The sequence below is a fragment of the Lagopus muta genome, chromosome 25 (assembly GCF_023343835.1).
Source record: "Lagopus muta isolate bLagMut1 chromosome 25, bLagMut1 primary, whole genome shotgun sequence".
Classification (NCBI taxonomy): Eukaryota; Metazoa; Chordata; class Aves; order Galliformes; family Phasianidae; genus Lagopus; species Lagopus muta.
Window position 1 is genome coordinate 359,258 of NC_064457.1, and position 26,973 is coordinate 386,230.

The 26,973-nt window shown below is 59.7% G+C and overlaps 5 protein-coding genes across 6 annotated transcripts; 4 read left to right on the plus strand and 1 right to left on the minus strand.

Annotated features, from left to right (window-relative positions):
* Positions 1–79: 79 nt before the first annotated feature.
* On the plus strand, positions 80–11,417 carry RAB5C (RAB5C, member RAS oncogene family). Its single transcript, XM_048926810.1, has 6 exons — positions 80–192; positions 7,587–7,830; positions 8,802–8,953; positions 9,256–9,378; positions 10,112–10,205; positions 10,581–11,417. Exons 2-6 carry the CDS (start codon positions 7,665–7,667, stop codon positions 10,694–10,696), a joined length of 651 nt encoding a protein of 216 aa, XP_048782767.1. The 5' UTR covers positions 80–192; positions 7,587–7,664; the 3' UTR covers positions 10,697–11,417.
* Positions 11,418–13,045: 1,628 nt separating this feature from the next.
* Positions 13,046–13,916, minus strand: HSPB9 (heat shock protein family B (small) member 9). The gene has a single exon (XM_048926812.1). It carries the CDS (start codon positions 13,786–13,788, stop codon positions 13,207–13,209), a length of 582 nt encoding a protein of 193 aa, XP_048782769.1. The 5' UTR covers positions 13,789–13,916; the 3' UTR covers positions 13,046–13,206.
* Positions 13,917–14,580: 664 nt separating this feature from the next.
* On the plus strand, positions 14,581–15,552 carry LOC125684584 (heat shock protein 30C-like). Its single transcript, XM_048926811.1, has one exon. It carries the CDS (start codon positions 14,809–14,811, stop codon positions 15,409–15,411), a length of 603 nt encoding a protein of 200 aa, XP_048782768.1. The 5' UTR covers positions 14,581–14,808; the 3' UTR covers positions 15,412–15,552.
* Positions 15,553–16,268: 716 nt separating this feature from the next.
* On the plus strand, positions 16,269–21,858 carry KAT2A (lysine acetyltransferase 2A). 2 transcript variants are annotated; one of them, XM_048926788.1, is made up of 18 exons: positions 16,269–16,524; positions 16,743–16,866; positions 16,957–17,102; positions 17,272–17,361; positions 17,673–17,854; positions 17,941–18,132; positions 18,230–18,336; positions 18,426–18,533; positions 18,611–18,747; positions 18,850–19,073; positions 19,139–19,265; positions 19,345–19,455; positions 19,534–19,677; positions 19,873–19,987; positions 20,114–20,150; positions 20,269–20,332; positions 20,472–20,556; positions 20,762–21,858. In XM_048926788.1, the coding sequence occupies exons 1-18, from the start codon at positions 16,282–16,284 to the stop codon at positions 20,953–20,955; spliced, it is 2,430 nt and encodes an 809-aa protein (XP_048782745.1). In that variant the 5' UTR covers positions 16,269–16,281; the 3' UTR covers positions 20,956–21,858. The 2 variants fall into 2 exon arrangements, with proteins under 2 accessions (XP_048782745.1, XP_048782746.1); XM_048926789.1 differs by having other exon boundaries at positions 18,865–19,073.
* Positions 21,859–22,033: 175 nt separating this feature from the next.
* Positions 22,034–26,412, plus strand: DHX58 (DExH-box helicase 58). The gene is made up of 12 exons (XM_048926803.1): positions 22,034–22,383; positions 22,458–22,659; positions 22,741–22,931; positions 23,059–23,175; positions 23,417–23,543; positions 23,629–23,811; positions 23,884–24,140; positions 24,334–24,483; positions 24,702–24,863; positions 25,143–25,333; positions 25,523–25,619; positions 25,841–26,412. Exons 1-12 carry the CDS (start codon positions 22,216–22,218, stop codon positions 26,018–26,020), a joined length of 2,025 nt encoding a protein of 674 aa, XP_048782760.1. The 5' UTR covers positions 22,034–22,215; the 3' UTR covers positions 26,021–26,412.
* Positions 26,413–26,973: the final 561 nt, after the last annotated feature.

The window sequence follows — 26,973 nt, forward strand, 5'->3', positions numbered from 1 at the left end:
GTGACACAGCGCTCCCCGCAGGAGGCGGAGACACGATGAGGCGGGACAAAGATGATTGGCAGATGCAGCTGCCCGTGAGCTGCAAGGCAGGAGCGGAACTGGCGGACGGGTCCGGAAGCGGAACGGGTAAAGGCGGAAGTGAGGGCCGGGGCCTGCGAGACGCACCCGCGGCGGGGAGCGGCCCTGCGGGCGGTGAGTGAGGGGCTGCACTCTGCTCCGCCCGAGGCTCGCGAGTCTCCAGGCCCACTGCTCGACCCGGCCCGGCGGCTGGCTGCAGCGCCCCTCATCGCGCGGGCCCGGCTCCTGGAGGGTCTGCCCGGCCGGGGCAGGAGCCGAGCGGTGGGGACGGGGCGCGGTCTCGCTGGCGCCGGTCGGCAGTGCGCGCCCCCGTGTCTCGGCCGGGCGCTCAGCGGGTGTCGGCGCTGGTCGGTCGGTCGCTTCCCGTGGGGATCCGGCCCTGCCGGCCTCTGGGAGCGGAGCGCTGCCCGCCGGCAGCACCGGGAGGGCTCCATGCACGGGCTGCTGTGCTGGGCGGGCGGGGCGGCCGCTGCTCGGGCGGCCCTAGGCTGGAACGTTTTCCTTTACGGATAGGGCAGGAGAGATCCGGCTGCTTGCTGCGGCCTGCTTTTAATAAATGCTTCCTCCCCTGTCTGGTCGTTCTCGTGTTGCTGTGCTACAGCAGTGGCTGCTTGGAGTTTGAATGGGATCTGAGGAAGGTGTGCTGCCTGCAAGGATTGTCCGGCCTTTTGTTGTGGCCAGTCTGTGCTGAGGTGGGCGTAGGAGCTCCAGAAGGCTGGAAGCCAGCTGGGTCTTAGGCAGAGCATGGCCTAAATGAAGACTGTGGCTTTATTTGTTGGAAGTAGTTGTGTAGAGCTAAGACCTTTTTGGATTGCTGCTGATGGGAAATGCCATCTCTCTGTGCTCTGGGGCGCTTGTGGAATTCAGTGTGGTGGCATAGAGCTGACCTCAGTGCTGCCCTTTCCTTGGAAGGGACCTTGAGTGCATGGCTCCATGTTTACACACAGCAGCCTCCAGCTGCCTGGCACAGCTGCTGTGTGATCCCACAGAGCCGATCCTGCAGCTGCACGGTGAGCAGCAGGCTGCCCATGGAGGTCCTGTGCTGGCAGCTGCTGCTGTTTCTGGTCATACTCAAGATGCTACTGAGAGCTCTGGTTTCTGAGAGCCGCGTGGTTAATGGCAGCACCTCGCTGTGAGCCAGCCTGCCAGGGAGTTATGGCCCTTCACTTGTTGCTGTTGTGTGTGGCTGTTGGAGCTCTGACCTTGATGGTTTCCAAATGTGTAAGGAAATCAGAGGGAAGAGTACACCGAGGTGCTATTTTAAGTCCTATGTGGAACAAGCTGCATCTACTATACTTAGTTTTTTGTCTGGTGGCTTTCCAAATGCTCAAGCTGCCCTGCTTAAAGCATGACACCTCATGCGGTGTAACGCTGAACTGGAGTCCTGACTCGGCTCCCTGAAGCTTGATTGAGACCATAGAAAGAAAGAAGTTTGATTCATGTTGGTGTGACGTGCCATGCTGTTTGAGTGAACTTCCTTGGAACGTCCCACTGATGCTCATTTGCGCACTGACTTTAAGGCTTTGTGCTCAGGCTAAAAGGTGAAAGCTGTGACTGGAATGGGTGAGGAGTTCAGCAGTGTTTGTAGGCTGCTGTAGGGCAGTGTTGGCCTTAAGGCCCTCCTGGAGAGAGGACAGCAGGTAAAGCTAGAGTCTGCACAGCCCTGTAAGATTAAGAAAAGCCATGTTGGCTTCAATAACTGTGTCTCAGCAGGACGCCCTAACAGTCAACTTCTTCCATAGCAAGTCTACCTCCATAGGCAGTTTTTCCCGCTGAGATACCGTAGGCTAATTCAAACTACGTCCATTTTGAGATAAGGGGCCTGCACTGCCTGGCACTAGGGCTGTTTAAGTAAGGCTTTAATACCCCATCAGGTGAGGGAGCAAGATAAAATGGAAGTTCTGAGGAAGGGTTTCACTTAGAGAGCAGTACAGGGGGCAGCTAGCTCAACAGGTGGATGTGGGATGCAGTCAAATCAAACACTTACCTGGTTTTACTATGGACAGAGTTGGATTTGGGTCACTGCTATAACAGTGAAGCCAGTAATGGATTGGGCACCGACTGCAACAAAGCTGAGTGACAGCCTGTACTGCGTGCTTGGCCAAACCTCGAGGTGTGGAGGAGCAGTGATGAGAAGTGAAATTGTCGTCACTGCAGCAAAGCCCTGCATGGGAAGGGGGGGCAGCTCTGTACTGCTCCGGCCCCGCCGCTCATCAGCCCAGTGCTGCTGTGAGGTGCTGGATGGCCACGCATCTCCTTGGGAAGGGAGGGGGAATAGTGCCAAGTCCTTCCAGACACAGGAAGTGAAATGGGAGCGCTTCTGATGAAGTGGGTGTAGCCTGAAGTATTTTGGTGAGCGTGCTGAGAAGAGGGCAGAATGTAGGGATGGCAGAGTCAGCGTTTTTCTTCCCCTGGGATGTGAAGTTTGAAGTCCTCTTATGCAAGTTCTGTGAAATTGTCAGCAACCATGAAAACCTTCCATCTGTGAGCCAGAAACAGCAAATCTTCCTGGAAGAGACGTTATGGGGAATAATAGTGCTCTGTCTAAATCCTGATGTGCATGCTGACTTCCCCTGGGGCACGGGAACGAGCTGTTGGAGTTGTCCTACATAAACAGATAAGAAAACACTGGTTTTCGTGTTTGCTTTGATATGGTAGCGCTCCAAAAAAGGAGCCACTGGAGGCAGGAGATCTTTGTGCAGTCTGGGAAAGATATTATGAAGGTCACTGACTCTGGTGGTGAAGATGGATGTTTTCTGCTCTGCTGTCTGGTGCTGCCTATGGGTGTGTGTTGCTGGACTTGTGGGCAGAATGAAGTCGAGCCTTTTGAGAGCGTGCAGAGTGAGAAATAGGAGGTATGGGAGCCTTGCCTGCAGGATTACAACTTAGTTCAGCTTTGAGTTGGTCCTCGCAGTAAACTTGAGTATTGTTAACCTGGCAGTGCATCAGCTTCTGGACACTGGGTGAAGTTCTTGCAGTGCCAAGAATAACTGAACACAGGCAAGACCTCCAAGGGGGGCTGATATGGGAGCGGGGGATTTTGGTACCTGGGATGCAGGGCTTTGTTCCATACAGCCGGTGAGAAGCCTGTATAAAATGAAGGTGATGCAGAACTCATCTGCAGGAGTTGTGTGCTGCAATTTATGTCTTGCTAACACTTGCTCGGAAGCTGCCGCCTCTCATCCTGCTGCTTTCAAAGCAGTCCTTACAAGCGTGCTGTTTCCATGGCTTGACTAAAGCTGCACTGGAAACTTGCACGCTGGGTCTCCATCAGGCTGCTCTGGAACGAGCTCGCTTGCTGTGGTGTCAGCAGGTGGGGATGTGGTGGCTCTGGTCACCTACAGGCTCAAATGCTTTCCCAAAGCACAAGGAAGGGCAGGAGCTCGGAACCTCAGCCTGCCCTAATTGCACGTTTCTCTCTTCAGCCCGTGGTGATCTAATAGCACGCTAGCTGCAGTTTTGAAAGCAATTAGTCATGCTGTTCTGCAGAACTAAAACTCCTGCTGGATTAGGCATGGAGCTTCGTTGTAGTGCCAGTGTGGCCAACATGGTAATAACTCCTGGTGCTGCTGCTCGTTCAGCTGCCTGAGCATTCAAAGCTGTGCCTCCAAAGGCTGTATCCCAGTATAATAGCTTTGCATCTTATCAGCTGCTTTCAGGAACTTGTGGTGAAGGACAATTGCTGAACATCTTTGGAGGGGGGTGAGAGGCCAGCAGAAGGCTGGGGGGACACGAGCACCGCAAGGCGCTGTGCCTGAGAGCCAACGGCGCGGCAGTGCTGCTGGGGGAGCGAGTCAGGGTGGATCCTTGCTGTTGCTTAACTCAGTGGAACGGCTTCAGAGCCCAGCTGGGAATATTCAAGGTGCTTGAGGTGGCTTTCTTAAACGAATCTGAAATCACAACTGGAGTTTGCTCGCGCCTTGCCCCTGCAGGATGTTCTCTGTGTTCTGCTCAGGAAATGAATGAAGTGCGTGTGGCTGAGGATGGCCTGGAGCTTGCAGAAGTTGGAGTGAGATCCTGGAGATGTTGCTCGGGTCCCAGAGCTGAGGTAGCCGGTTTGTGCTGTGTATGTAGGCTGAGTCACTTGGATGAAGAAAAAGGACAGTTCTCAATAGAGAGTCCTACTAAGAAAAAGGAAATAAAAAGCCAGAGAAGCAGTTTTATAGCTGACTGCTTCAGAGTTAGTTTGGCTCTGCAGCTCCCTTTGGCTGTAGAGCTGCAGTCCTTGCCTCATCTTCCAGAGAGCTCTGTTGGGTGTTCGGCTGTTCTGGCTTCCTTTCCTGAGAGGCTCGGAGCAACTTGCCCTGTTCAAGTGCTGCCGTGCCAGACGAGGCTCAGCCTCAGCAGAGTTTTCATGGTGCAGTGTTCTGCCTTGGGCTGAGCTTTGAGCCCTGTGGCCCAGGCCAGCCCTCAGCTGGGCTGCTGCACTCAGCCTGAGCTGCGCCTCTGCAGGCCTCGTTGCACTGCCCTGGGAAGCAGCAGGAGCTTCACCTGCCTCTAAACTTGTGCAGGGTTTATTTTCCTCGGAGAGCTTTGTTCATCAAGTCAGGAGGTCAGTCATCTCTGTTAAAGGGCAGCTGCTGAGTACGATGGCCAGGATTCAGCTGTCATCGTGGGGCGGTGGAAAGGGCTCTGCTGCTTCCTTGGCTCTGGGTCTTCCAGCTGTGGTGCCTGGTGGGATGCTGTCCGGGTGGGATGCTGTCCGGGTGGGATGATGCCCAGCTGTGCAGCACCTGCAGTGGATTGAGCAGAAACTGGGCTGGTGCCTTGAAATATCAGATGCTGGAGTTTGTTTTGTTTTCGTTCTGCAGATATCGGGAGGCAGATACATGTATTAGAAGCATGTAAAAGAGCTGGTTTTACATTTGCTGCATTTGCTCAGGACTGTAGACAGCCAACAGAAATGTTAACTTTTTCCCGCTGGAGACCTGATTGCCTCTAAATTGAAATGAATGTGCTCAGGTCTTTGGGCAGGAGGCTCTGCGGAGAAGTTGTGGCTTAAAATAGTGGTACAACCTTAGGAGCACATGGCAGAGGTTGACGTAGGTCTGTAGATCGGTGTTCTAAGGCTGTGGCGTGGCAGCTGACAACGGCAGTGACTCGTTCCTTAACAGAGCTGCTGCTCCAGATCTCAGCCTCACTGACCAGAGACTGCTACTTGTGGGGGGAGGCACGGCGCCTTGCAGCTGGAGTGTTAGAGCAGATCCAACGTGGGGCTGGCGCTGCTTCTGTGCAGAGCTGCTCCTAAGGCAGCAGTGTGTGTGGAGAGGACTCAGCACGCGTTGCACTGTTGGGGTCGGGCACGGCGTGCTGTGAGCGCATGCAGGCAGCAGATCTCGGTGGGAGCAAGGCAGCGCAGGCTCCCTGCTGGCGGCTGGCTGCCATTCGGTGGTAGGTGAAGCAAAACCACGCGGTACCTTCAGGGCTGCTTTGCCAAGGAATTCATGTAACGCTGTCAGCTATTTAACAAGATAAATATTTCACTGGGGCTTTTGTCTTGAGTATTTTGGTCATAAGCCAGCGAATCTGCCATGATATCGTTTGTAACACACCGGAGAGCAGAAGCGGTCCTCTGGTAACTTGATTCTTCTGCCAGCTGCACATAGACCTGCTTGCTCAGTTCTACTGAATTCATGGTAAAAGAAGTCTCTGAAATATAGGTCACAAAACGTGAGGATGTCAACAGGCTCATCTCCTTGCTCTGGGAATCACCCCTATCGTGTTTCAGGAGGTCATAGCTCAATTGAGGCATGATTCACGTGGCTGTTAACGTGCAGCATGTTAGTCTGAGGTGGTGACAGAGCTTACCAGTGTGCTGATAGACCGCCCTGGTAAATGAATACAAGGTTAAGCAAGCAAAAGCTGCTGCTTTGCAGTCTTGAGTTAGAGGAGGAACCGCCACAGGCAGAAACTTCCTTAGGTTGGTGCAGATGTGGGGCTTCCATTGCGCCCCTTGAGCCCCTGTGATAACTGAGCAGCTCCTGGCCAGAGCTGCAAAGTGCTGCTTCCTCGCCGTCCAGCACAACCAGCTGCTGCTGTGTGCTTCCTCTCAAGCTTTCTCGTCCTGTCAAAACAGTGCTTGTCCTTCCTGGGATGGGAGGCAGGTTCTGGTCACACGCTGCAGTCGACGGCTGCTCCACAACTTGGGCTTCTCGTGCATCTCGCTGCTCATGCGTGGCTCCTCAAGATCTCTTTCCCACCTGCCTGCTTCAGTGCTTGGTGCTGCTGTGCTGCTGTGGCAGTAGGTTTCTGACTGCCTCGCCTGCTGGTCAAAATGATTTCATGCTGAATGTCTCCATGGATCACTGCGTTCTCTGGAGCTTTTGCTCTGGAGCGTGGCTCACGGGACACCATTCCAGGGCTCCTGCTCGTATGAGTGCTGCTTGCTGGGTACATGCTGGGTTCACCCTGAGCAAAAAGGTGTTTCCTTGGAGCTCAGGACGTGCTGTGGGGGAACTGCCCATCAGGTCTTTGTTTGCTGCTTGTCTGTCAAGAAACTTGGGCTGTGAGAGTTGAAGGGAAAGTGGTGATACGGAGCAGATGTGATGAGTTGTAGCATTTGTCACTGACAGGAAGTGGGAGTCATGTTGAATACAGGAAATCTGCTGAGATCTGTGGAACTGCGTGCTTGGAACGTTATCTGCTTGCAGCTGAGAACAGGAATGCAGTTCACTGTGCTTAACGGCTTGGGAGGCACTGAGCTTCACTCGAGGTTATCTGCGGATGTAGAACAGCTCGTCTCACCTCTGTGCTGTGCTTTGCCCAACACCGGAGGTCTGGTGCTGCTCTGTGTGTAGGTGCTGCCCCTGTGTTCAGATAAGTCGTCTAGACTTCTGCTCAGCGATAATTACCTGCGGTGCTGCAGGGGCCGCTGCTTTTGGGCCGGCTGCTCTCAGCTCCTCTGTGCTGCTGCAGGAGGTCTGAGGTGGCCTTGAGGACTGCTTGAAGATGCAGTGTTGAACAGCTTTGTAAGAGGGCCTTCACAGATCTGAGCATAACAACTTGCTCTTGTGATCTGGAGGAGTGTCAGTGCTCTGTAATGGCTTGCATGGGGCCTGCAGACACCTCCATTTCATTGGCAGTCTGAAGCCGCCGCGGGTTGAACTCAGGAGAGGAGGAAGGAGTTCAGGTCAGCTTCGGTTACCTCCCATCACTGAGCAATGTTCTAATGGACAAAGCTCTGACAACCTGATGGCGTGCTGGCTGTTCTGCCTGCCTTGCCCCAGCAAGGTGTGCAGCACGGCACAGTGGAGGTGCTGGAGGGCCTGTGGGGGGGAGCTCCTCTTCCTGCATCCCCGCTCTGAGGAGGCTCAGGCTACCTCAGGTGCTGTGGGAGCTGCTGGCTGATAGAAACTGCCTGATGTGCGGCGGTGCGTGCAGCCAGTAGCCTTCCACAGTGAGGAGGAGCAGCAGCTGCCTGTGCTGATGGAGGCTGAGGGTCAAAACCACCTCTGGAACTGGTAGGGCTGCTCCGGGAGTGTGTCACTAACTCTGACCTCCTCTTCCAGTTGCAACCTGCCTCCAGGTGGATCCGGTGCAGAATCTCCAGCATCCTCATCTCTTGGCACTCCTGCACTTAGGCCACAATGGCAGGTCGAGGTGGAGCCGCCCGACCGAATGGACCGGCTGCTGGGAACAAAATCTGCCAGTTCAAACTCGTCCTCCTGGGGGAGTCGGCGGTGGGGAAATCCAGCCTCGTTCTGCGCTTCGTGAAGGGACAGTTCCACGAGTACCAGGAGAGCACGATTGGAGGTGAGTGCCGACGCCGGGTGCTGATGGTTAAAAGATGCTGGCCTTGCTAATGCAGCCCGGGCTATCAGCAGCATTAATGGCTATAAATAGGCAGTAATGCTTTAACTCTTGGTCTGCGATTTGTTAGGGTGAAGATCAGTGCACAGAGAGCAGTGCTATGGCAACCACGAGTGCTCTGCCTCTCAGGCATCTTCCAGTATTTGAATTCCTGCTTCTAATTAGAACTGAGTTTATAGCCCTTAATTACATTTTCTGAATGGGACCTGGGATATCAGTCTTGTTTGTAGCCTGATCAAGTAAACCGTTTCCACAACTCCTTCAGGCCTAGCAGATCTTCAGCTTAAAATAGTCAGTGTGGTGTCACCCATCAAAGGTCAGTCAGCACCCAGCCTTCTGGGCAGTAATGTGAGGAGATGTGCACCGAGGGGCTGCGTCTGTCCCTGTGGTGACCCTTATGGGGAGCGGGACAGCTTGCAGGCAGGCAGGGCTCAGTGCTTTGCCACAGGGGCTGCGTGAGTGATCTGCTGTTCTACCTCAGACCGTGTAGAAGCCTGGTTGTGTTGGGACTGAAATGAAGGTGGCACTGTGCTCACTGGAACGGGAAAAGCACCAGTTCTAAACCAAGGAGCGCAGCAGAACTGGGCTGAGCACAGCGTGGCACTCCTGGAAGCAAATCCCGGGGCTGCTCAGCTGTACTGCGTGATCAGGGTGGTGGCCTCTGGGAAAGGGAGCAGCACTGAATGGCAGGCTGCTTGCTGGCTGCTCAGGGCCACCTCTCTGTTGCTCTCTGGTTCCTGCATGTAAGCAGCTTGTGACGCGGCAGAGCTGCGACTCGCACGGCAGGCGGCGGTGTGCTGGCCTGGCTGGGGCTTCTGCCAGCTCTTGTGCAAAAGCAGATCTGCTCTGAGCTGCTGGCTCTTGCTGCAGGAGCTCTCCAGCTGGAGATGAGGCAAACACCCGTTCTCTTTCAGCTGCCTTCCTAACGCAGACGGTCTGTCTGGATGACACAACGGTCAAGTTTGAGATATGGGACACGGCGGGGCAGGAGCGGTATCACAGCCTGGCCCCCATGTACTACCGAGGTGCCCAGGCCGCCATCGTTGTCTATGACATCACCAACACAGTGAGTACTGCGCCAGGGCCCCCGGGGGCATCTGCCTCTGTATCTGATGCTTCTCCGTTCCCTGGGAGAGTTTTGGGTTTAGGGCTTCTGCAGATGCCGGCCTACAGGTGCCTTGGTCAAACTTTCTCAAACTCATGGCCACTTCCTTGTTTCTGAGCAAGGCTGTGTAAGCTGATAAAGAATGCTGCTACAAATTGCTGTAGAGGCAGAATGCTTCTTACAGGAAAGACTTGTTCTAATCATATCTTCGTTGTGCGTTAATAAGAGGCTGCCCTTCCTGACTGCCTCCTGTTTACTTCCAGGACACATTTGTACGAGCCAAGAACTGGGTGAAAGAGTTGCAGAGGCAGGCTAGCCCCAATATTGTAATTGCACTAGCAGGAAACAAGGCAGACCTTGCTACCAAGAGAGCTGTGGACTTCCAGGTAAGTGGGAATCTGGTTTGGCTGCTACCTGAGCAGACAGGAAAGCAGCTCTTTGGTCAGCTCTAGGAGGTGTCTATGTCAAAAATACTTTGAGGAGAAAGTGTGGAAGTTGAGATCGATGCTGCTGAGGACCCCAGGGTGCCCCTTGCCTGCCTTCCTCATGTAGGTTTGTCACAATACTTGTAGCTCTTGTTGGTAACAGTTATGTCAAGTTATGAAGGCCCATAGAGAACAAATTTGTATTATCAACTATTGCTGCCTTACTTATCAGGGGCCGTCTTCAGCGGTGTATGGAATGGCATCTTTTAGATAAGCCACCTGAAGCTTGTTTTCTAGTCTTCACGACTCACCTCAAGTTGTCTGAGGCAGATTTCTTAGTAGAAGCTCTTATCTCAAGGACCTGCACCCAGAGCTGCTTGCAGCACATTGCGAGGTGTGTGCAACTCCCAGCCAGCCAAAGTACAAGGCATCAAGTTGCTTGAGTCATAGAGTCCACATGCAGCTCACAACCAACCTGTGCTGCTGTATCCTGGCTCTTCTGCTGGCACTTGAGTCCTGTGCTGCTGTCAGTGCTGTCCCCGGCTGTCCTGGCCAGGCAGGGCTGTGCTGGGCTGGAAGGGCCCAGTTTGGGCTGGGCAGAGGCTGCCTTCAGTCATTAGTATGCCAGCAAATGGAGCGTGTGGGGCCTCCTCCTGGCAGGATGCCTTTATCACTCTAATGTGATTGTTTCTAGGATGCACAAACATATGCAGATGACAACAGCTTGCTGTTCATGGAGACGTCAGCAAAGACAGCGATGAATGTGAATGAAATCTTCATGGCAATAGGTGAGTGTGTGTGTGAAAAGGCTGCGTGGAGCAGCTCTGAGCAAAGCAGCCTACTGAAAGCCACAGAATCTGCCAGCCAGGCTCTGAGGCTCTTGCTGGAGTGTGTGTGTGACCGGGTTGCCAGGCCTGTGTGTGAAGTCACCCAGGTGGTGCAAACTGTGCTCCCCCTCTGCCTTTATCTGGGGCGGATGAGGGTGGAGCAGAACTGATGACAGCTCACAGCAGGTTGGATGTTCTTGTGCTGCCGGCAGCGTCCGGCCCTGAGCTCCTGGAGAGGTGGAGGCTTGGGCTGAGCGGAGCTGAGCTCAGCCATGTGATCTGCGGGGGGAGATCGGCCTCTGTAAGAGCAGCCTGCTGATCCTGCTTCTTTCCTAGCCAAGAAACTGCCAAAAAATGAACCCCAGAACGCTCCAGGCGGTCCGGGCAGGAATCGGGTGGTCGACCTTCAGGAGAGCAGCCAGCCCAGCAGGAGCCAGTGCTGCAGCAATTGAGCAGCTGAGCTCACCGGACAGAGCCCCGAAGGACGTGACTGGAACCCACGCTAACAATCGCACTTACCGTAGAGCGGCTGCCAGTGGCTGCTGTGATTTCTCCATCCCTTTCTGATCATAGGCTGGAGGGAGTTCTTCCACCCGCACCTTTCTGTACAAATACTAATTCAATTCTAAGTCTTAAGTCACTTTTTTAATATACGAACTTCTGCTCTTCCCTCTTCCTGCTGGTGGTGGATGCGTGACCTGGTGTCTGCCCTGCCAGCTCTTCCTTCCCACGGGTGAGCGCCAGCAGCACCCAGGTCCCACAGTACTGTAGTTCACTATTGGAAACAAAGGGATATTGAGACTAGAGAACCTGGTGTAGAGTTACCCACGAGTAGAAGCTAGGGCGATGCCAGTACGATGTGCCCAGAACAACCACTGAGGTGTAGCATTATGGGGACAAACTCTGGCTCTTCAGCCTCCTATTGACCAAATCAATTATGAGTATTTTGGGGTGGGGCAGAGGGAAGAAGAACTGATTTCTTCTGTATTTTGTATTGTATGTTTCTTCATGTAACCAATCAGTATCTTGTCAATATAGTACATACAACTAGCTGCCTATTGTCTTTATTTGTGTTGGACTCTAGCATGCCAACTTCTTTTCTATCTCTGGTTCTGTCGTCATGCACTAATCCTGTTGCAACTTTTGCAAAAAAAAAAAAAAAAAAAAAAAGAAAAGAAATCTTGTATAGAAAATTGTCTTTTTTTGATGGTTGTGATGCCACTAATGTTAACCCTACTCTGGTGTGAATGCACACGGTTTGCTGATGTACAGAAGTGGGGCAGGGGAAACCTCGGATAACCTGTCAGTGAAAACTGTATTGCAAGAGCCTGTAATTCCCCACGGTGTGAAGGGAGGTATTAAAATGGCTTCTCTTGCCAGACTCTAACTGATGTTGGCTGCTGCCTAGTGCCTAATGCAGTGTCTTATGCATACTGGTATTTAAGAGGAACTGTCAAGCTAATCTTCATCACAAACTTCCGTTTTGTGTGATTAAAAGAAAATTTTTATAAACCTACCACGATCGACAAGGTTCGTGTTTCTTAACCAGCTCAAGCGAAGGGGGGCGGGCCAGAAGGTCCCCGTGTGCTGAGCCAGCTCCGCCAGGGCTCGCCTGTAAGCAGCGCTGTGCCCATCCTTCCCTCGGCAGGGAGCAGCGCGTGCTGTTTGCTCCTCGAGTTCTCGGCCGTGCTTCTGCGGCAGCCGCCTCGGGAGGGAGGAATTCCTGCATGGAGTTGCAGTTGCGTCTGCTGTTAGGAGGAGCTGCGCGGGTTTGCTGCGCTCAGCGGAGCGTGCAGCGGCAAAGTGGAGGTAAACAGCGAGAGCTGTCTGTCGCCATCGCTTGTAGGCTAACAGCTGCAGCAGGAGCTGAGGGGAGGTGGAAGGAGCAGCGTGCATCGGGACTTGGGTTTGTGACAGTTGGACAAACAGGGGTAACGTGCTCAAATACCAGTCAGCAAATGCCTCTGCCCCCGGTGGGCGCTGTCATCACAGGATGCTGATGTGTTTCTGTTCATCTGCTGGAGGAGCTCACAGCCCTCATGAGGTGTCAGGGATCCCACTGCTTCCGGGTTGGTTCGTCTGTGCTGCTGGATCCCCAACAGCAAAGAAGGACCTGTTGGATGATGGCCGCCCACTCGCGACTCAACAGCGTTGGGAGCACAGCGAGGTGCTGTTGCCATCTGCTGGTTTCTCGTACAAGCGCTCCTCGCTGACAGGACTTCATTTCTGGCCCGTGCTTCGGGGTCTCCGTCTCCCTGCTGTGGCCGTGATGCTCTCAGGGTCTCCTGCTGCTGCCCCACTGTGCTGTTCAGCCGTGATGGACTCTGGTTTGGGTCTGTGCTCCGCAGAGCCTCTGTGCTGCTGGCACTGTGAGGAAGAGCTGCATGAGCTCAGAGCAGCTTTGGCAAAAACAGGCGTTGTGCCTGCATGCCTGCAGACCTGCCCAGACCTGGCCCTAAGTGCTGCAGCCCGGTTCTGCCCCGCCTGCCGCTGCCATCCCAGAGGGATTCCTGCAGCCCCTTTCTAAGCTGCCTGGGGAGAAAAGTAGCTACGCCTCCACCTAGCATCTTCCAGCTCAGTTGTCTTCCTATTTAGAGGCACTGGTCTGAGCATGAGGGCTGTGGAGACGGTGCAGGAGATGCTGTAGTGTGGGAGAACAGGGAGTTCACCCTGCTCTGAGCAGCACAGGGGGTCTGCTGTCAGCTCTGTAGCGCCGAGAGCAGAGAGAGTTGTACCCTCTCCATGCACCCACCAAGAGCCGAGGCCAAGGCTCAGCCACCCCATCGATCATCCCCCCAAAAAGAAGCACAACCGGGTTCTATGCAAAAGGATTTTTTATTGGATACAAAAAGAAGAACGTTCCAGTATAGTGAAAAACACGGTGGATGGAGGACGTCTGGGCTACAGCCCAAGACTCACTGCCGCCTCTGCTGGTCCCGATGCAGACCGCCGTTCCGTCCCATCACGCCTTGGCTTTGCTGACAGCTCCATCCTTGGCTGCCCCGGGCTGCGGAGCCGCGGGGCTCACCTGGATGGGCACGTTCCTCTCAGCAGCAGATGGCAGGGCCAGCCGGGGGGCCTCGATGCGCAGCTGCCCCTCCGGCGACAGGGAGCAGCTCAGCGCCTCGGCGTCCACCTCCTCGGGCACGTCCCACTCGCGCTTCAGCACCTCGTACTTGTAGGAGAAGGAGCCCTTCTCGTCCGTGCTCTGCGTCTCCTTCTGCCCCACCAGCACCACCTTCCTGCCCACCACCTTCACCGACAGCTGCTCGGGGGCGAAGCTCTTCACATCCTGGCAGATGGAGAAGCCCTCCCCGGAGCCCTGGGCCGGGGCTGCGCTGCTGCTCGGTGCCTGCTCTGCGGTGACGGGTCCGTGGCTGCTCAGGAGCTGCTCGAAGCTGCTCATGAACTGCCGAGCCTTCTCCATCTCCTGCTGCAGCTCGCTGAAGATGGTCTCTGCGTGCGGCCAGAGGGTCCTCACTGTGCCCAGCCGGGTGGCCAGGGAGCTGGAGGCGAATGGAGCGAGGTGCATCCGGCAAAGCATCGTTGTCGATGATGATGATGATGTTGTTGTTGCTGCTGCTGCTGCTGCTGCTGCTGCTCTCAGCTCTTTGCTCTCAGCTGTTTCCTCTCCGGGAGTTGGGAGCGCTGTGCTCCGGCTCCGGCGCCCGCGGCTTTTATTTCCCCTCCCGGGAGGCGGGGCCTCGGCCCGTGGATGCCGTCACCTTCGGGAGAAGAGCGCGGTTCTTTCTGGCCCGTTCCAGCTCATTCTTGTTACTCATCGCAGAGGTGAGGCACCTCTTACCTCACGGCCCACATACCTTCGCTCTTACTCTTGCAGCTCTGCTCTCCCGAATTATAATTAGCAGCATCACCTCAGCCTCCGAGCGGGATGCCCGAGCCGCCCCTGCCAAAAATCCGTGGCCTTTCTGCTTCCCGGCAGGGAGCGGGGCCGGACTCCCCTCCTCGCTGCCCTCCCTTCCCCTCGGCCCATTCCCCCCCGCCCCATTCTCAGGACCCCCCTGCAGCAATGCGTCCCCCCCGCCGGGGCGCCGTCGGGACCCCACGGGACACACCGAAGCAAACCCTGCCCGCCCCACGCAGGGTGCGCAGACGCTGCGTTCAGGGCTGCACGGAGTCCCGAACGTGGGGGTGGGTCTGGAAAGTGCGAGAGCCGTCGGGCAGCGGTGACACCATCGGGGTGGGACTGTCCCTGCGCGGCGTGACCCGCGCTGCAGTGTGGGGCTGCGGGAGGGCTTTGTTTGCCCCCTCGGCCGGCGGTGCCGCGTGCTGCATCACGGTGGCTTTGCAGAAACCCGAGCCTAGGCGGTGACTGCAGCTCCCTATTTGCGGAGGGTGACTCGGCCCCAGAAGCAGGCGCTGCTATTTTGGCCGGCGGATAATCAGCCGCGCAAAAATAGGCGATGGCTCCAGGAGGGTGCGTGGGGAGAGAGCGTTCTGGAAGGGGCACACCCCTGGGAAGAGGAGGATAAAACCCCGCGTCCCGGCGGCAGCCCAGCACCGCTCCAGCCCTGCGCACAGCCTCAGACGCAGCACCACAGAGATGCTTTGCCGCCTGCACTTCATGCCGCCCACCTCCGGGTCTCTGTTCCCATGGCTGGGACCCGTCCGCACCCTCTGGCCGCACCCGGGCACCCTCTTTGCTGAACTGGAAAGGGAGATACGGATGGAAATGGAAAGGGCTCGGCAGTTCATGAGCAGCTTCGAGCAGCTCCTGAGCAGCGGGAGCAGCTCCAACCGCGTCAGCATCGAGCGGGCACCGAGCAGCAGCGCGGCTCTGACCCAGGGCTCCGGGGAGGGCTTCTCCGTCTGCCAGGACGTGAAGGACTTCGCCCCCGAGCAGCTGTCGGTGAAGGTGGTGGGCAGGAAGGTGGTGCTGGTGGGGCAGAAGGAGACGCAGAGCACGGACGAGAAGGGCTCCTTCTCCTACAAGTACGAGGTGCTGAAGCGCGAGTGGGACGTGCCCGAGGAGGTGGACGCCGAGGCGCTGAGCTGCTCCCTGTCCAGCGAGGGGCAACTGCGCATCGAGGCCCCTCGGCTGGCCCTGCCGCCGCCGAACGAGAGGAACGTGCCCATCCAGCTGCCAGCAGCAGCGGCACAGCCGGTGGCAAACGCCGAGGACGGAGCAGAGAGAGCCAAGGCGTGATGGAGCAGCTCGGGGCCGGGCTGAGCCCGGTGCTGGGGCACCGCCGGCCGCAGAGCGGGGCTGTGCCGGCCCTGACGGGGGGGGATCTCTGGCCAAAGCGTGTAGATTTTTTTGATATGTAATAAACGTTCCTGACTTTTACATATACGGCTCGTGTGTTTGCCGGTTTGTCTTCGCTGTGCTCGCGCAGCGGGACGGCCATCCCGAGAGCTGCACTGCGCTGCAGAGGGAGCATCCCCGGCACGTCTCCCCATGCTGCCCTGATGGAGAGAGGCGGCCGGGGGGCTCCCGCTCACGCACAGCGACACGAATACGGAGAGCCCTCGGGGACGCGGCGCTGGGCTCCTCGGGAAGGCGCCGGGACGCTCGCTGCGCTGCCGGGCCGGGGACAGCAGCCGTGCCCCCCCGCACCGCCCCGCCGCTGCTCGCACCTTCCAGGCGCTGCGGGGCTCCCCGCGAAGGACGCTCCGCCAAACCGCGCCCATTCGCGGGGCTGCGGGCGGAGCCGCTCCATGTATGGGCAGACGGGCTCCGTCCGCTCCGTATCTGCCGGCCGTGGGTGCGGCAGCGCTCCGTATTTGGCGGCGCGGCGGATCCGTTCCCGCGGTCCCGGGCTCCGGGCCGGCGCCCCCCGCTGAGCTTCGGCCCCGCGTTACCGGCGGAGCCCCGGGATGGGCCCGCAGGGAGCCTCCTTCGTGCCGGGACGCCGCGCTCGGAGCGCCCGGCCGCCAGCCCGGCTCCCGTCCGGGGATGCGGAGCGCCGGGCGCCGTCCCGGTAACGCCGCGCTCAGCCCTCCCCGCTGCGAGCCGCCGCTCCCGGCGTGCCCGGCGCGCAGGCGCAGTGAGCTCGGAGCGCACGCCGGGCCCGGCATGGCGGAGCCGGAGGCCGCGCAACCCGGGAGGCCCCCGCCGGCTCCGGGAACGGCGGCGGCGCCGAACGCCGGGGCGGGGAGCGGGGGAACGGCTCCGGGAGGAGCGGGCGGGGCGGCTTCCAGCGATCCGGCGCGGCCCGGGCTCAGCCAGCAGCAGCGGGCGAGTCAGCGCAAGGCGCAGGTGCGGGGCTTCCCCCGCGGCAAGAAGCTGGAGAAGCTGGGGGTGTTTTCGGCCTGCAAGGTGGGCGCGGGGCGCGGGGGCGAAGATGCGGGAGGGGATGCGGGGCTGCGCGCGGGCGGGGGGCACGCGATCCTGAGCCGGATCCGGGGAGAGCGTTCAGCGTTGGGGTGCGATGGTCTGAGGCTTTTGGACGGTGGGTGGGTGAAGCCGCTCAGCCGTCTGCTGGCTGCGTCGCGCGCTGGGCTGCTGCGCGATGGCCTCTCGCATCCCTCCTGCAGGCTAACGATGCCTGCAAGTGCAACGGCTGGAAGAACCCCAACCCTCCCACCGCCCCACGCATGGACCTGCAGCAGCCGGTGACCAACCTGAGCGAGCCCTGCCGCAGCTGTGGCCACGCGTTGGGTAACCCCCCCCCCCCCCCCCGCACAGCTGCTGGGACCCCCGGGATGGGGAGCCGTGCCCCCCCCTCACCACGTGCTGTCTCTGCCGCAGCCGACCACGTGTCCCACCTGGAGAATGTGTCGGAGGAGGAGATCAACAGACTGCTGGGCATGGTGGTGGACGTGGAGAACCTCTTCATGTCAGTGCACAAGGAGGAGGACACGGACACCAAGCAGGTCTATTTCTACCTGTTCAAGGTGCGTCCGTCTGTCCTGCTGGTCACCCTCTGCCCGACCTGCAGGCAGCTGCGCTCTGTGAGCCCCGTTTCAGAGCTGCAGAGCTGCTGTGTCCAATCTCCCAGGAAGGGAGGTGCCCGGGAAGGAGCGGGCATTGAGGTGGTGATGGTGTCCCATGGGGTCTTCGCAGCTCCTCAGGAAGTGCATCCTGCAGATGAGCCAGCCGGTGGTGGAGGGGTCGCTGGGGAGCCCCCCATTTGAGAAACCCAACATCGAGCAGGTGAGGCCGCTGTGGGCTATGCTGGGGACTTGAGCTGGGGACAGACTGGGCTGAAAACCCTAAATCGAGCAAACACAGCGGCATTTTGGCATCATGGTGACTCCACACACTGTGTTGCAAACTCACGGAGCTCTCAGCTTTGTCACTGAGAGTGGAAAATGTGAGCACATGGTGGTGGCAGCGGCAGCCCTTCTGCTCCCGCTGCTTCTCCAGGCCTCCTGCTTGGATCTTGGAGGTGCCTGTGGGCAGCTGGGCTCTGCGGTGCGGTGACCCACGGCCCTGGCGCTTCCCAACCCACTCCTCTCCCCCAGGGGGTCCTGAACTTTGTGCAGTACAAGTTCAGCCACCTCCCCCCCAAGGAGCGGCAGACGATGTATGAGCTCTCCAAGATGTTCCTGCTCTGCCTCAACTACTGGAAGCTGGAGACGCCGTCGCAGTTCCGGCAGCGCTCGCAGAACGATGACGTGGCCACCTACAAGGTCAACTACACCAGGTGAGGGGGGGCCGCCTCTGCCTGGGTCTTTCAGCAGCACTGCTGCCGGGGGTCCCAGCCCCAGGAGCGCACGCTCTCTCCCACAGGTGGCTGTGCTACTGCCATGTGCCACAGAGCTGCGACAGCCTTCCCCGCTACGAGACCACGCACGTCTTTGGGCGCAGCCTCCTCAAGTCCATCTTCACCGTCACCCGCCGGCAGCTGCTGGAGAAGTTCCGGGTGGAGAAGGACAAGCTGGTGCCGGAGAAACGCACGCTGATCCTCACCCACTTCCCCAAGTAGGTGCCTGGCACGGGGCTGCCGTCTGCGCAGCCGTTTCCCCTGCGCTCCCCTCAGGGCTGTGTGCACCCAGCTCAGCACGCTGCTCCCCACCAGGTTCCTGTCCATGCTGGAGGAGGAGATCTATGGTGAGAACTCGCCCATATGGGAGGCGGATTTCACTGTGCCAGCTGCGGAGGGCGCCCAGCTGGTGTCGCGCCCAGGTACCGTAGGGTGACGGCTGGGCCGGTGCTGTCACTGCTGCAGCATGGATGGGGCTTCCTCATACTTATGGCTGTCTGCTCTCCTGCAGCCACCGTCAGTGCCGTCACAGTGCCCACCGCACCGCTCTTCAGCAAGAAGCTCAGCAGCAGCAGCTTGGCCACGAGCATGGACACCGGCACGCCGGAGCCTCTGCCAGGTAGGGCAGTGCAGGGGGCGGGAGCAGCCCCAGCCCAGTGCTGGGGGCTCTGCCTGACGAGCTGCGTGCTGCCCCAGGGGAGAAGCGGAAGCTGCCTGAGAGCCTGACGCTGGAGGATGCCAAGAGGATCCGCGTGATGGGCGACATCCCCATGGAGCTGGTGAACGAGGTGATGCTGACCATCACCGACCCCGCTGCCATGCTGGGCCCTGAGGTACGGCTGGGGAGGCAGGTGGGGACGGCACCGCCGTGGGGCGCAGCTCGTGGGGTGCTGGCATCTCGGGGGCTCTGAGGTCCTGGGGCCGGGGGGGCTCAGCTGCCCCCTATGCAGACCAGCCTGTTGTCGGCCAACGCGGCGCGGGATGAGACCGCCCGGCTGGAGGAGCGCCGCGGCATCATCGAGTTCCACGTCATTGGCAACTCGCTCTCGCAGAAGTCCAACAAGAAGATCCTGATGTGGCTGGTGGGCCTGCAGAACGTCTTCTCGCACCAGCTGCCCCGTATGCCCAAGGAGTACATCACCCGCCTCGTCTTCGACCCGTGGGTGCTGGGGGCTGCGGGGGCTGCGTGGGGCTCCCCCCGTCTCACTGTCGGTTTGGCCGCAGGAAGCACAAGACCTTGGCGCTCATCAAGGACGGCCGTGTGATTGGGGGCATCTGCTTCCGCATGTTCCCCACCCAGGGCTTCACCGAGATCGTTTTCTGTGCCGTGACATCCAATGAGCAAGTGAAGGTGAGGCCATAACCCGCCTGGGAGGGCTTACAGGCTGCCTTGGGGGTGTGAGGACCCCGTCTCATGGCAGCCCCCCCAGGGCTACGGGACACACCTGATGAACCACCTGAAGGAATACCACATCAAGCACAACATCCTCTACTTCCTCACCTACGCCGATGAATACGCCATTGGCTACTTCAAGAAGCAGGTGGGTTCCTTTCCCTGCTGCTCCCCCCAGCCTGACCCTCCATCCCTGAGTTCCCTCCCACTTCTCCTCCCCTCCCAGGGCTTCTCCAAGGACATCAAGGTCCCCAAGAGCCGCTACCTGGGCTACATCAAGGACTACGAGGGGGCAACCTTGATGGAGTGTGAGCTGAACCCCCGCATCCCCTATACTGAGCTCTCCCACATCATCAAAAAGCAGAAGGAGGTACCTTTGACTCCCCCAGAAGCGAGGGGATGGAGTGTGCCAGCCTTTGGGAACCATCCCTCAGCCAGCCCTGCAGCCGTGCTCACAGGATCACTGCAGTGCCATTTGGGGAAAGGCTGCTCCTGGCTGTTGCTCTGGGTCTGTCGGGGCCTCATGTCCCGCAGTGTGTGCTGACGTGCCACTTTCCCATTGCAGATCATCAAGAAGCTGATTGAGAGGAAGCAAGCACAGATCCGCAAGGTCTACCCTGGCCTGACCTGCTTCAAGGAGGGCGTGCGGCAGATCCCCATCGAGAGCGTCCCTGGCATCCGTGAGCTCTCCGTGCTGTTGGGGGGGGGGGGGGGTTGGCAGGGCTCATCCAGACCTCTTGGTGAGGAGCATTGTGCCGTGTGTATGGGGGCAGAGCCCTCTGGTGATGCTGAGCCTTTCCTTCCAGGAGAAACGGGTTGGAAACCACTGGGGAAGGAAAAGGGGTGAGTGAGGGGTACTGGAGCTGTGGGCTCCTGCTCCGTGCCACCCCTGGCCCTCCAGCAGTAGCCTTGTACTGGGGTGCAGGAGCCTCGTGCTGATGGGCTCTGCTCTGCCCTGCAGGAAGGAGCTGAAGGATCCGGACCAGCTCTACAACACCCTGAAGAACCTCCTGGCCCAGATCAAGGTGTGCAGGGTGGCTGTGCGCTCCTGTGCCATCCCTCCTGCTGTCCCTGGGAGGGGATGGCCAGGTGTCCCTGGCACGGCTCTGCCTGGGCTGTGGGCACAGGGCAGATGCTGCAGTAACTTTGCCCCTCTGCCCCCAGACTCACCCCAGCGCGTGGCCCTTCATGGAGCCGGTGAAGAAGTCGGAGGCGCCGGACTACTATGAAATCATCCGCTTCCCCATTGGTGGGTGCCTGGGGGCTGTGGGGTAACAGGGGATTGCAGCGTGCCCCAAAGCAGTGCTGGGCAGCGGGTGTCCCAAGGGGCGAGCCGGGCAGCAGAATGGGACCCATCAGGGACCCCCTGACTGTGGCTGGTGGCGGGAGGGGGACCTACCTGCAGGGCGGGGGGCACTGAGATGTGATGGGGCCCAACTCCTTCCCACCCCCAGACCTGAAGACCATGACCGAGCGCCTGAAGAACCGCTACTACGTCACCAAGAAGCTGTTCATCGCCGACCTGCAGCGCATCATCACCAACTGCCGCGAGTACAACCCGCCCGACAGCGACTACTGCAAGTGTGCCAACACTCTGGAGAAGTTCTTCTACTTCAAGCTGAAGGAAGGGGGGCTCATCGACAAGTAGGGGGTGGTCTGGATGTGCCGTGGCTGTCACGACCCCCCCTGCTCCCGTTGGCGGGGAGGGGCAGGGCTGCTGCCACCCCCAGAGGGGCCATCAGGGATGCGGCCCCGTTCTGTGGGCAGGGGCTGCTGCTGGGCGAGCTGCTGCTGCTGCTGGGGAAGGGGGGGTGGGCAGCTGCGGTGCTGCCAGTCCCTCTCTCGGGGGTTGTGGAAGGGGGGGCTGCAGCGGGGCTGCCTCCCCCCCCAGGGTTGTGCCTTCTGCCCCCGCTCGGTGCCAGGGCAGGGGCACACAAGTGCTTTGGTTCTGCACGGACCTCAGCCCCTGCTCCTGTCCGTGCACGGGCAGCGCCAGCCCCTCTTCTTGAATGTACTGTGGGGCACCTCCCTGGCCCCCCCCAAGCTGCAGGGCAGAGGTGCTGAGCTGGGGGATGTCCCTCCTCCTGCTGCCTCTGTCAGCTCTTCCCTCCTGCAGGAGCACAGCCTTCTGCTCTCCCCCCACTGCTTGTAGCCCTGCAGGGAGTGGTGGGGGCTCTTCCAGCTCCTTGCTGTGGTTGGGAGCCTACCCCCCCCCCCCTTCCCCTTGCTGTCCTGCAGCCCCGGGGTTGGGGCTGGCTGTTTGCATCCCTCCTTGTGCCCGTACATCTATGGGAGCTGTGCTGGGGTGCATCCCACGTAGCGTTAATGTCTCCTCCTCCCCCGTCCTGCATTCGGTCGCCTGCTGCCTTACCCCCGTGCTGTCCTTGCTGTGTGAACTCTGGTGCTGCTCTACAGGCTCACTGGCCTTGCTGGGGTGGGACCAGACCCTGTCCCACTGTTCGCGTCACCCATTCCATGTGACTGTTTTATTTGCATTGGTTTTGTTTCTTTTTTTAATTCTTTATTTTTTAATTAAATGTACTTGTGCAGAGCCAGCTGTCCCTGTGCCTGACCGTGCGGCAGGACCGGGGGGGGCTGAACTCGGTGCCTGGGGGGGGGGCAGGGGGTCAGAGGATGGGCGGTGTTTGGGGCGCACGGTGCCGATATGGAGCCGCCCCCGGAGCGCGATGACGCCGCGGAGCTCCGCCTGCTTTCGGTTTCTGTTCAGGTCCGAGGCTCCCGGCTGGGGGGCGGCCCGGAGGCGGTGGGGGTGCGGTGCGGTGCGGTGCGGTGCGGCGCGGTCCTGCCGGGGCTCCCCCTCCCAGCGCAACTCGGCACGGCGGGCGGCCCCGCTTTCCTTTCGCGACCTCCGTTCCTCCGTGCTCCGTTCCCCAGCCGGGACTCGGCGATGGAGCTCCGCGGGTACCAACTGGAGGCGGTGGCCCCGGCCCTGGGCGGCCGTAACAGCATCGTGTGGCTGCCCACGGGCGCCGGCAAGACACGCGCGGCCGTGCACGTCTGCAGGCGGCACCTGGAGGGGCGGCGGGGCGGCCGGGTGGCCGTGCTGGTCAACAAGGTGCCCGAGGACCCCGCAGCCCCGGGGACGGCGGGGCCACGGCCGGGACTGATGAGCTTTTGGGCGCCCCTCAGGTGCACCTGGTGCAGCAGCACTTGGAGAAGGAGTTCCACGTCCTGCGCGATGCCTTCAAAGTGGCAGCGGTCAGCGGGGACAGCAGCCATAAATGCTTCTTTGGGCAGCTGGTGAAGGGCAGCGATGTGGTCATCTGCACGGCGCAGATCCTGCAGAACGCGCTGCTCAGCAGGGAGGAGGAGGCGCACGTGGAGCTGACAGGTGGGTGTGGGGCCCCGCGGCCGGGCTGGGGGCTGCCCTGGGATGAGCGGCTCACCCTGCTGCCCTGCTTTGCCCGCACAGATTTCTCCCTGCTGGTGATAGATGAGTGCCACCACACTCACAAGGAAGCCGTCTACAACAAAATCATGCTGAGTTACCTGCAGAAGAAGCTCAGCGGGCAGCGGGACCTGCCGCAGATCCTGGGCCTGACAGCATCCCCTGGCACCGGGGGGGAAACTTCCTTCGAAGGGGCTGTGGAGCACATCCTGCAGGTGGGTGCTGCTCCCCGCTCCTGAGCTTCTGGGGCTCCAAATGGGGTGGGTTCTGGCGTCCTGCTGTGCACTGCATGGTGCTGGGCTGCCAGGCCTCAGGGCTGCCTGTGGGGCTCTCCCCTTTCAGATCTGCGCCAACTTGGACACCGAGGTGATCACATCAGTGCAGAAGCACACACAGCACCTGCAGAGCCATGTGCCCCAGCCCAGGAAGCAGTACGACCTGTGCCAGGAGAGAGCGCTGGTGAGAGGTGGTGGGTTGAGCCCACAGCGCTGCTCCCTGTGACCCCAAAGCTCTCATTTGCTGCTGAGCCGAGGGTCTCCCCTGGCTGTTTTGTGCTCACCCCCCACATGGATTAGGCCAACTGCAGGAATCAGCTCACCCAGAGCCCACCTGGGTCCTGCCTTGCAAACCACCCCAACCCCGCTGGCTGTGCCAGAGCAATATCCCCAATCCATGGGTCCTGAGCCCGCTCTGCCCTCAGGACCCCTTTGGCCAACGGCTGAAGAAGATCATGGCACAGATCCAGGAGCACATGGAGATGCCCGGACTGCCACAGGACTTTGGCACCCAGCTGTATGAGCAGCGCATCGTGGAGCTGGAGAACAGAGGTGAGGAACTCGCCCAGGTGAGGGTCCTGGGGGGTTAAAGGCTGGTGGGGCAGGATGTGACCTCGCTGTCACTGTTCTTTGCCAGCGGCAGAGAGGTTTTGTCGCAAGTCACGGGTGTGCGCGCTGCACCTGCGCAGGTACAACGATGCACTGCTGATCAACGACGCTGTGCGCATGATGGACGCCTTCCAGTGCCTGCAGCAGTTCTATGCTGATGAGAGGGACACAAAGGACCCCACCGAGCGCTTCCTGGCCAACACCTTTGAGGGTAAAGGAGAGGTGGAGGGGAGCAGCAGGGCGGTGCAGGCTGCTCAGCCCTCACACCCACCTCTCTGTGCAGAGAACAGGGCCACGCTGCTGGCGCTGGCCGGAGACCAGCGCTACGAGAACCCCCGGCTGAGCAAACTGGAGGAGATCCTGCAGGAGCACTTCCAGCCCCCGGGGTCATCTCGTGGCATTGTCTTCACCAAGACGCGGCAGAGCGCACACAGCCTGCTCCGCTGGTTTCAGGACACGGCCCGGCTGTGCAGGCGGCACATCAGGGCGGCCGTGCTCACCGGGACCGGCTACAGCAACCAGGCCAAGGGCATGACCCAGGTGAGGGGCCCAGGGTGTGCACAGCCCCACTGCGCTCCAGGGCAGTGCTGATGATGGGATGGAACTGGGTGGGGATCCGGCCCGACCCCTCTCTGCACGCTCTGTGGGTGCCGTGGGTGCTGATAGGAGCTCGGATCCGTGCGCGGCCCTCGGTCCTGGGATGCCACTGAAGTGTCCTCCCTTCTCTCCCCAGAATGAGCAGCAGGATGTGATCGCACTGTTCCGCAGCGGAGAGCTCAACCTGCTCTTTTCCACCAGCGTGGCCGAGGAGGGCCTGGACATCCCTGAGTGCAACATTGTGGTGCGCTACGGGCTGATGACCAACGAGATTGCCATGGTGCAGGTAGCACCCTGGATCCCCCCCACCTTGAGGCACCTGGGTGGCACCTGGGGACCCCCCCACACCCCTGGTGCCTACTGACAGCTCTCGGGGTGAGCCTGGCCCTGGCACAGCATTGCCCATGGAGCTGCAGGGTGCAGGAGGAGCACTCTGCCCTGCCCTGTGCGTTCTGTGGTGTGAGAGGCTCAGCCGTGCCGCAGTGTTTGTTCTCTCTGCTGCAGGCCCGGGGTCGTGCCCGTGCCCAGAACAGTGTGTACTCTGTCCTCGCCAAAGCCAGCAGCCGGGAGGTGTTCCGGGAGCAGCTCAATGAGAAACTGGTGGAGCTCATGGAGAGGGCCATCAGCGCAGTGCAAGCCATGCCTGAGCGGGAGTACCGCCTGAAGGTGAGCGCAGGGAAGGCTGCACTGCTCCTTCCTGCGTCTGCCTGTGGGCACAGCCCTCTGCACACTGATTTTAGGTGCCTGCTCTCCCCTTGAGGCAGTGCTGGCTTCTGGAGAGGGACAGTAGGAACTGTATGGCACAGCACATCTCTGTCCTTCCATGCAGCTTGTCCTCCCTGTGATGCTGCGTCTCTCTATGGCCACGTCTCTTACTGCACCTGTGGCCTGTCTGTGTGTCATCCTTGCTGACCCCATCCTCCTGCCTGTCTGCCCTCCCTGCAGATCCTGGAGTTGCAGAGAAATGCTGTTCTCAGCTGGAAAGTGAAGGAAGACAGGAGCAGCGAGAGGCAGCAGCTGCACGACCCGGATGACGTTTATTTCCACTGTGTCAACTGCAACAAGGCTGTGTGCCGCGGCAGCGACATCCGCACAGTGGAGGCCATGCACCACGTGAACATCAACCCCAACTTCAGGTAGGAGGGGACGGGCAGAGTCCAGAGGTCAGAGCTGAGCTCTGCCCAGAGCAGGGGGGTGGCTGCTGCCTGCTCCTCCTTGGGGACACTGGTCCGGGGAGGTCACAGGGGCTGTGTGGGACTGCAGGAGAGCTGCGTTTTGTCCCAGGACCACCCCCTTCAGGGTGTCTTTTGTTTCCTTTCTTATAGGTTTTATTACACAGTCTTACCTGGGAAAATGCACTTTGAGCGGACGTTCAGGGACTGGGAGCCCGGGTGCCGCATTGTGTGCAGTGAGTGCAGGCAGGTGAGCTCCTGGGCCGTCACTCAGCCACGCAGCAAGAAACAGGAGCTGCGTTTCCCTTTGGCTGTGGGTGCTGCACGCATGGAACGCTGTCAGGGCAGCTGCTAAGGGGGGGTGTGCTGGGAGCGAGGAGCTGCCTCCAGCTTTCAGGCTCGGGGCCAGGTGCGAGGTCCTGCAGCCCAGGGTTGTGTCACCATGTGAGTGTCCCGTCCCTGTCCACACAGGAGTGGGGAATGGAGATGATCTACCGGAACGTGACGTTACCCATCCTCAGCATCAAAAACTTTGTGGTGGTGACCCCGGATGAGAAGAAGAAGTACAAGAAGTGGAGCAGAGTGACGTTCCCCATCGAGGAGTTCAGCTACCTGGAATACTGCTCCAGCACCCAGGACGAGTCCCTGTAGTGCCGGCTCACTCAGGGCTGCTCCCAGGCCACACCTGGGGCGGGGGGAACCTTTCCATCGCCTTTGAGACACGACATCGCTTCAGGCTCTGCAGGCGGCTGCACCTCTCTGCTCTCTGCAGCCGCAATCCTGCGGGAGTGAGCGCAGAACTCTGCTAACGGCCTTGCGGGGCCGGGACGGGGCAGCCCGTGCCCCCGCTACCGGACAGCGGCTGCCGTCCCTGCGGTGCTGGGGCTGCTCCCGCGGCGCCGCATCCACGCAGCGAACCGACGGCCCGCGTGCGATCCGGCGTGCCCGGCTTTATGAAGGCGGGCATCCGGCGTGGTCGAGGCTCGCGGTCCGTACCTGCAAAGCTGTGCGCGGTCTCTTCCCCGTGCGAGCCGGGCTCGGGTCAAAGAACGCGTTGCTCCGTTTGTGCTCCCGCCCCGCTCGTTCTTCCCGTCCGTCCCCGCTGTGCTCTCCCGCCGGCGGTCGCTAGAGGGAAACCGGCTCCCGTTCCGCTGCGGGCGCCGTGCGGGGCCGCCCCGGGGGCTCGGCTTCGTGCGGGAGCGGCGGCCGCTGTGGGGCTCAGCCCAAATTCTGGGGGGGTCCCTGGAGGCAGCGCGAAGCCGCGCTCCCGCTCCGCAGAAACCGGGTAATGAGGCCGCGTGAGTTATTTGGAGCTCTTTGTGGGCTGCGGTGCCCTCTCCGCAGGATAAGGCCCCTCTGCGGGGACCCCAGATCATTTTGCTAAGCTCTAATTGCCCTGATTCGTGCTTGGAGAATCCAGGCTGTGAATTAACCTGATGGCGCCTGCGGCACTGACCTCTCAGTCTACATGGAGCCGGCTGTTCCCTTATCCTCTTTGTTCCTTCAAAACAGAGCTTCTGCAACGGTTCCCCAAGCTTCCCCATCTTTAGAGGTGCAGCAGACCCCATGCGATATGGGACCCCGAGAGCGTTGTGATGGGTTGT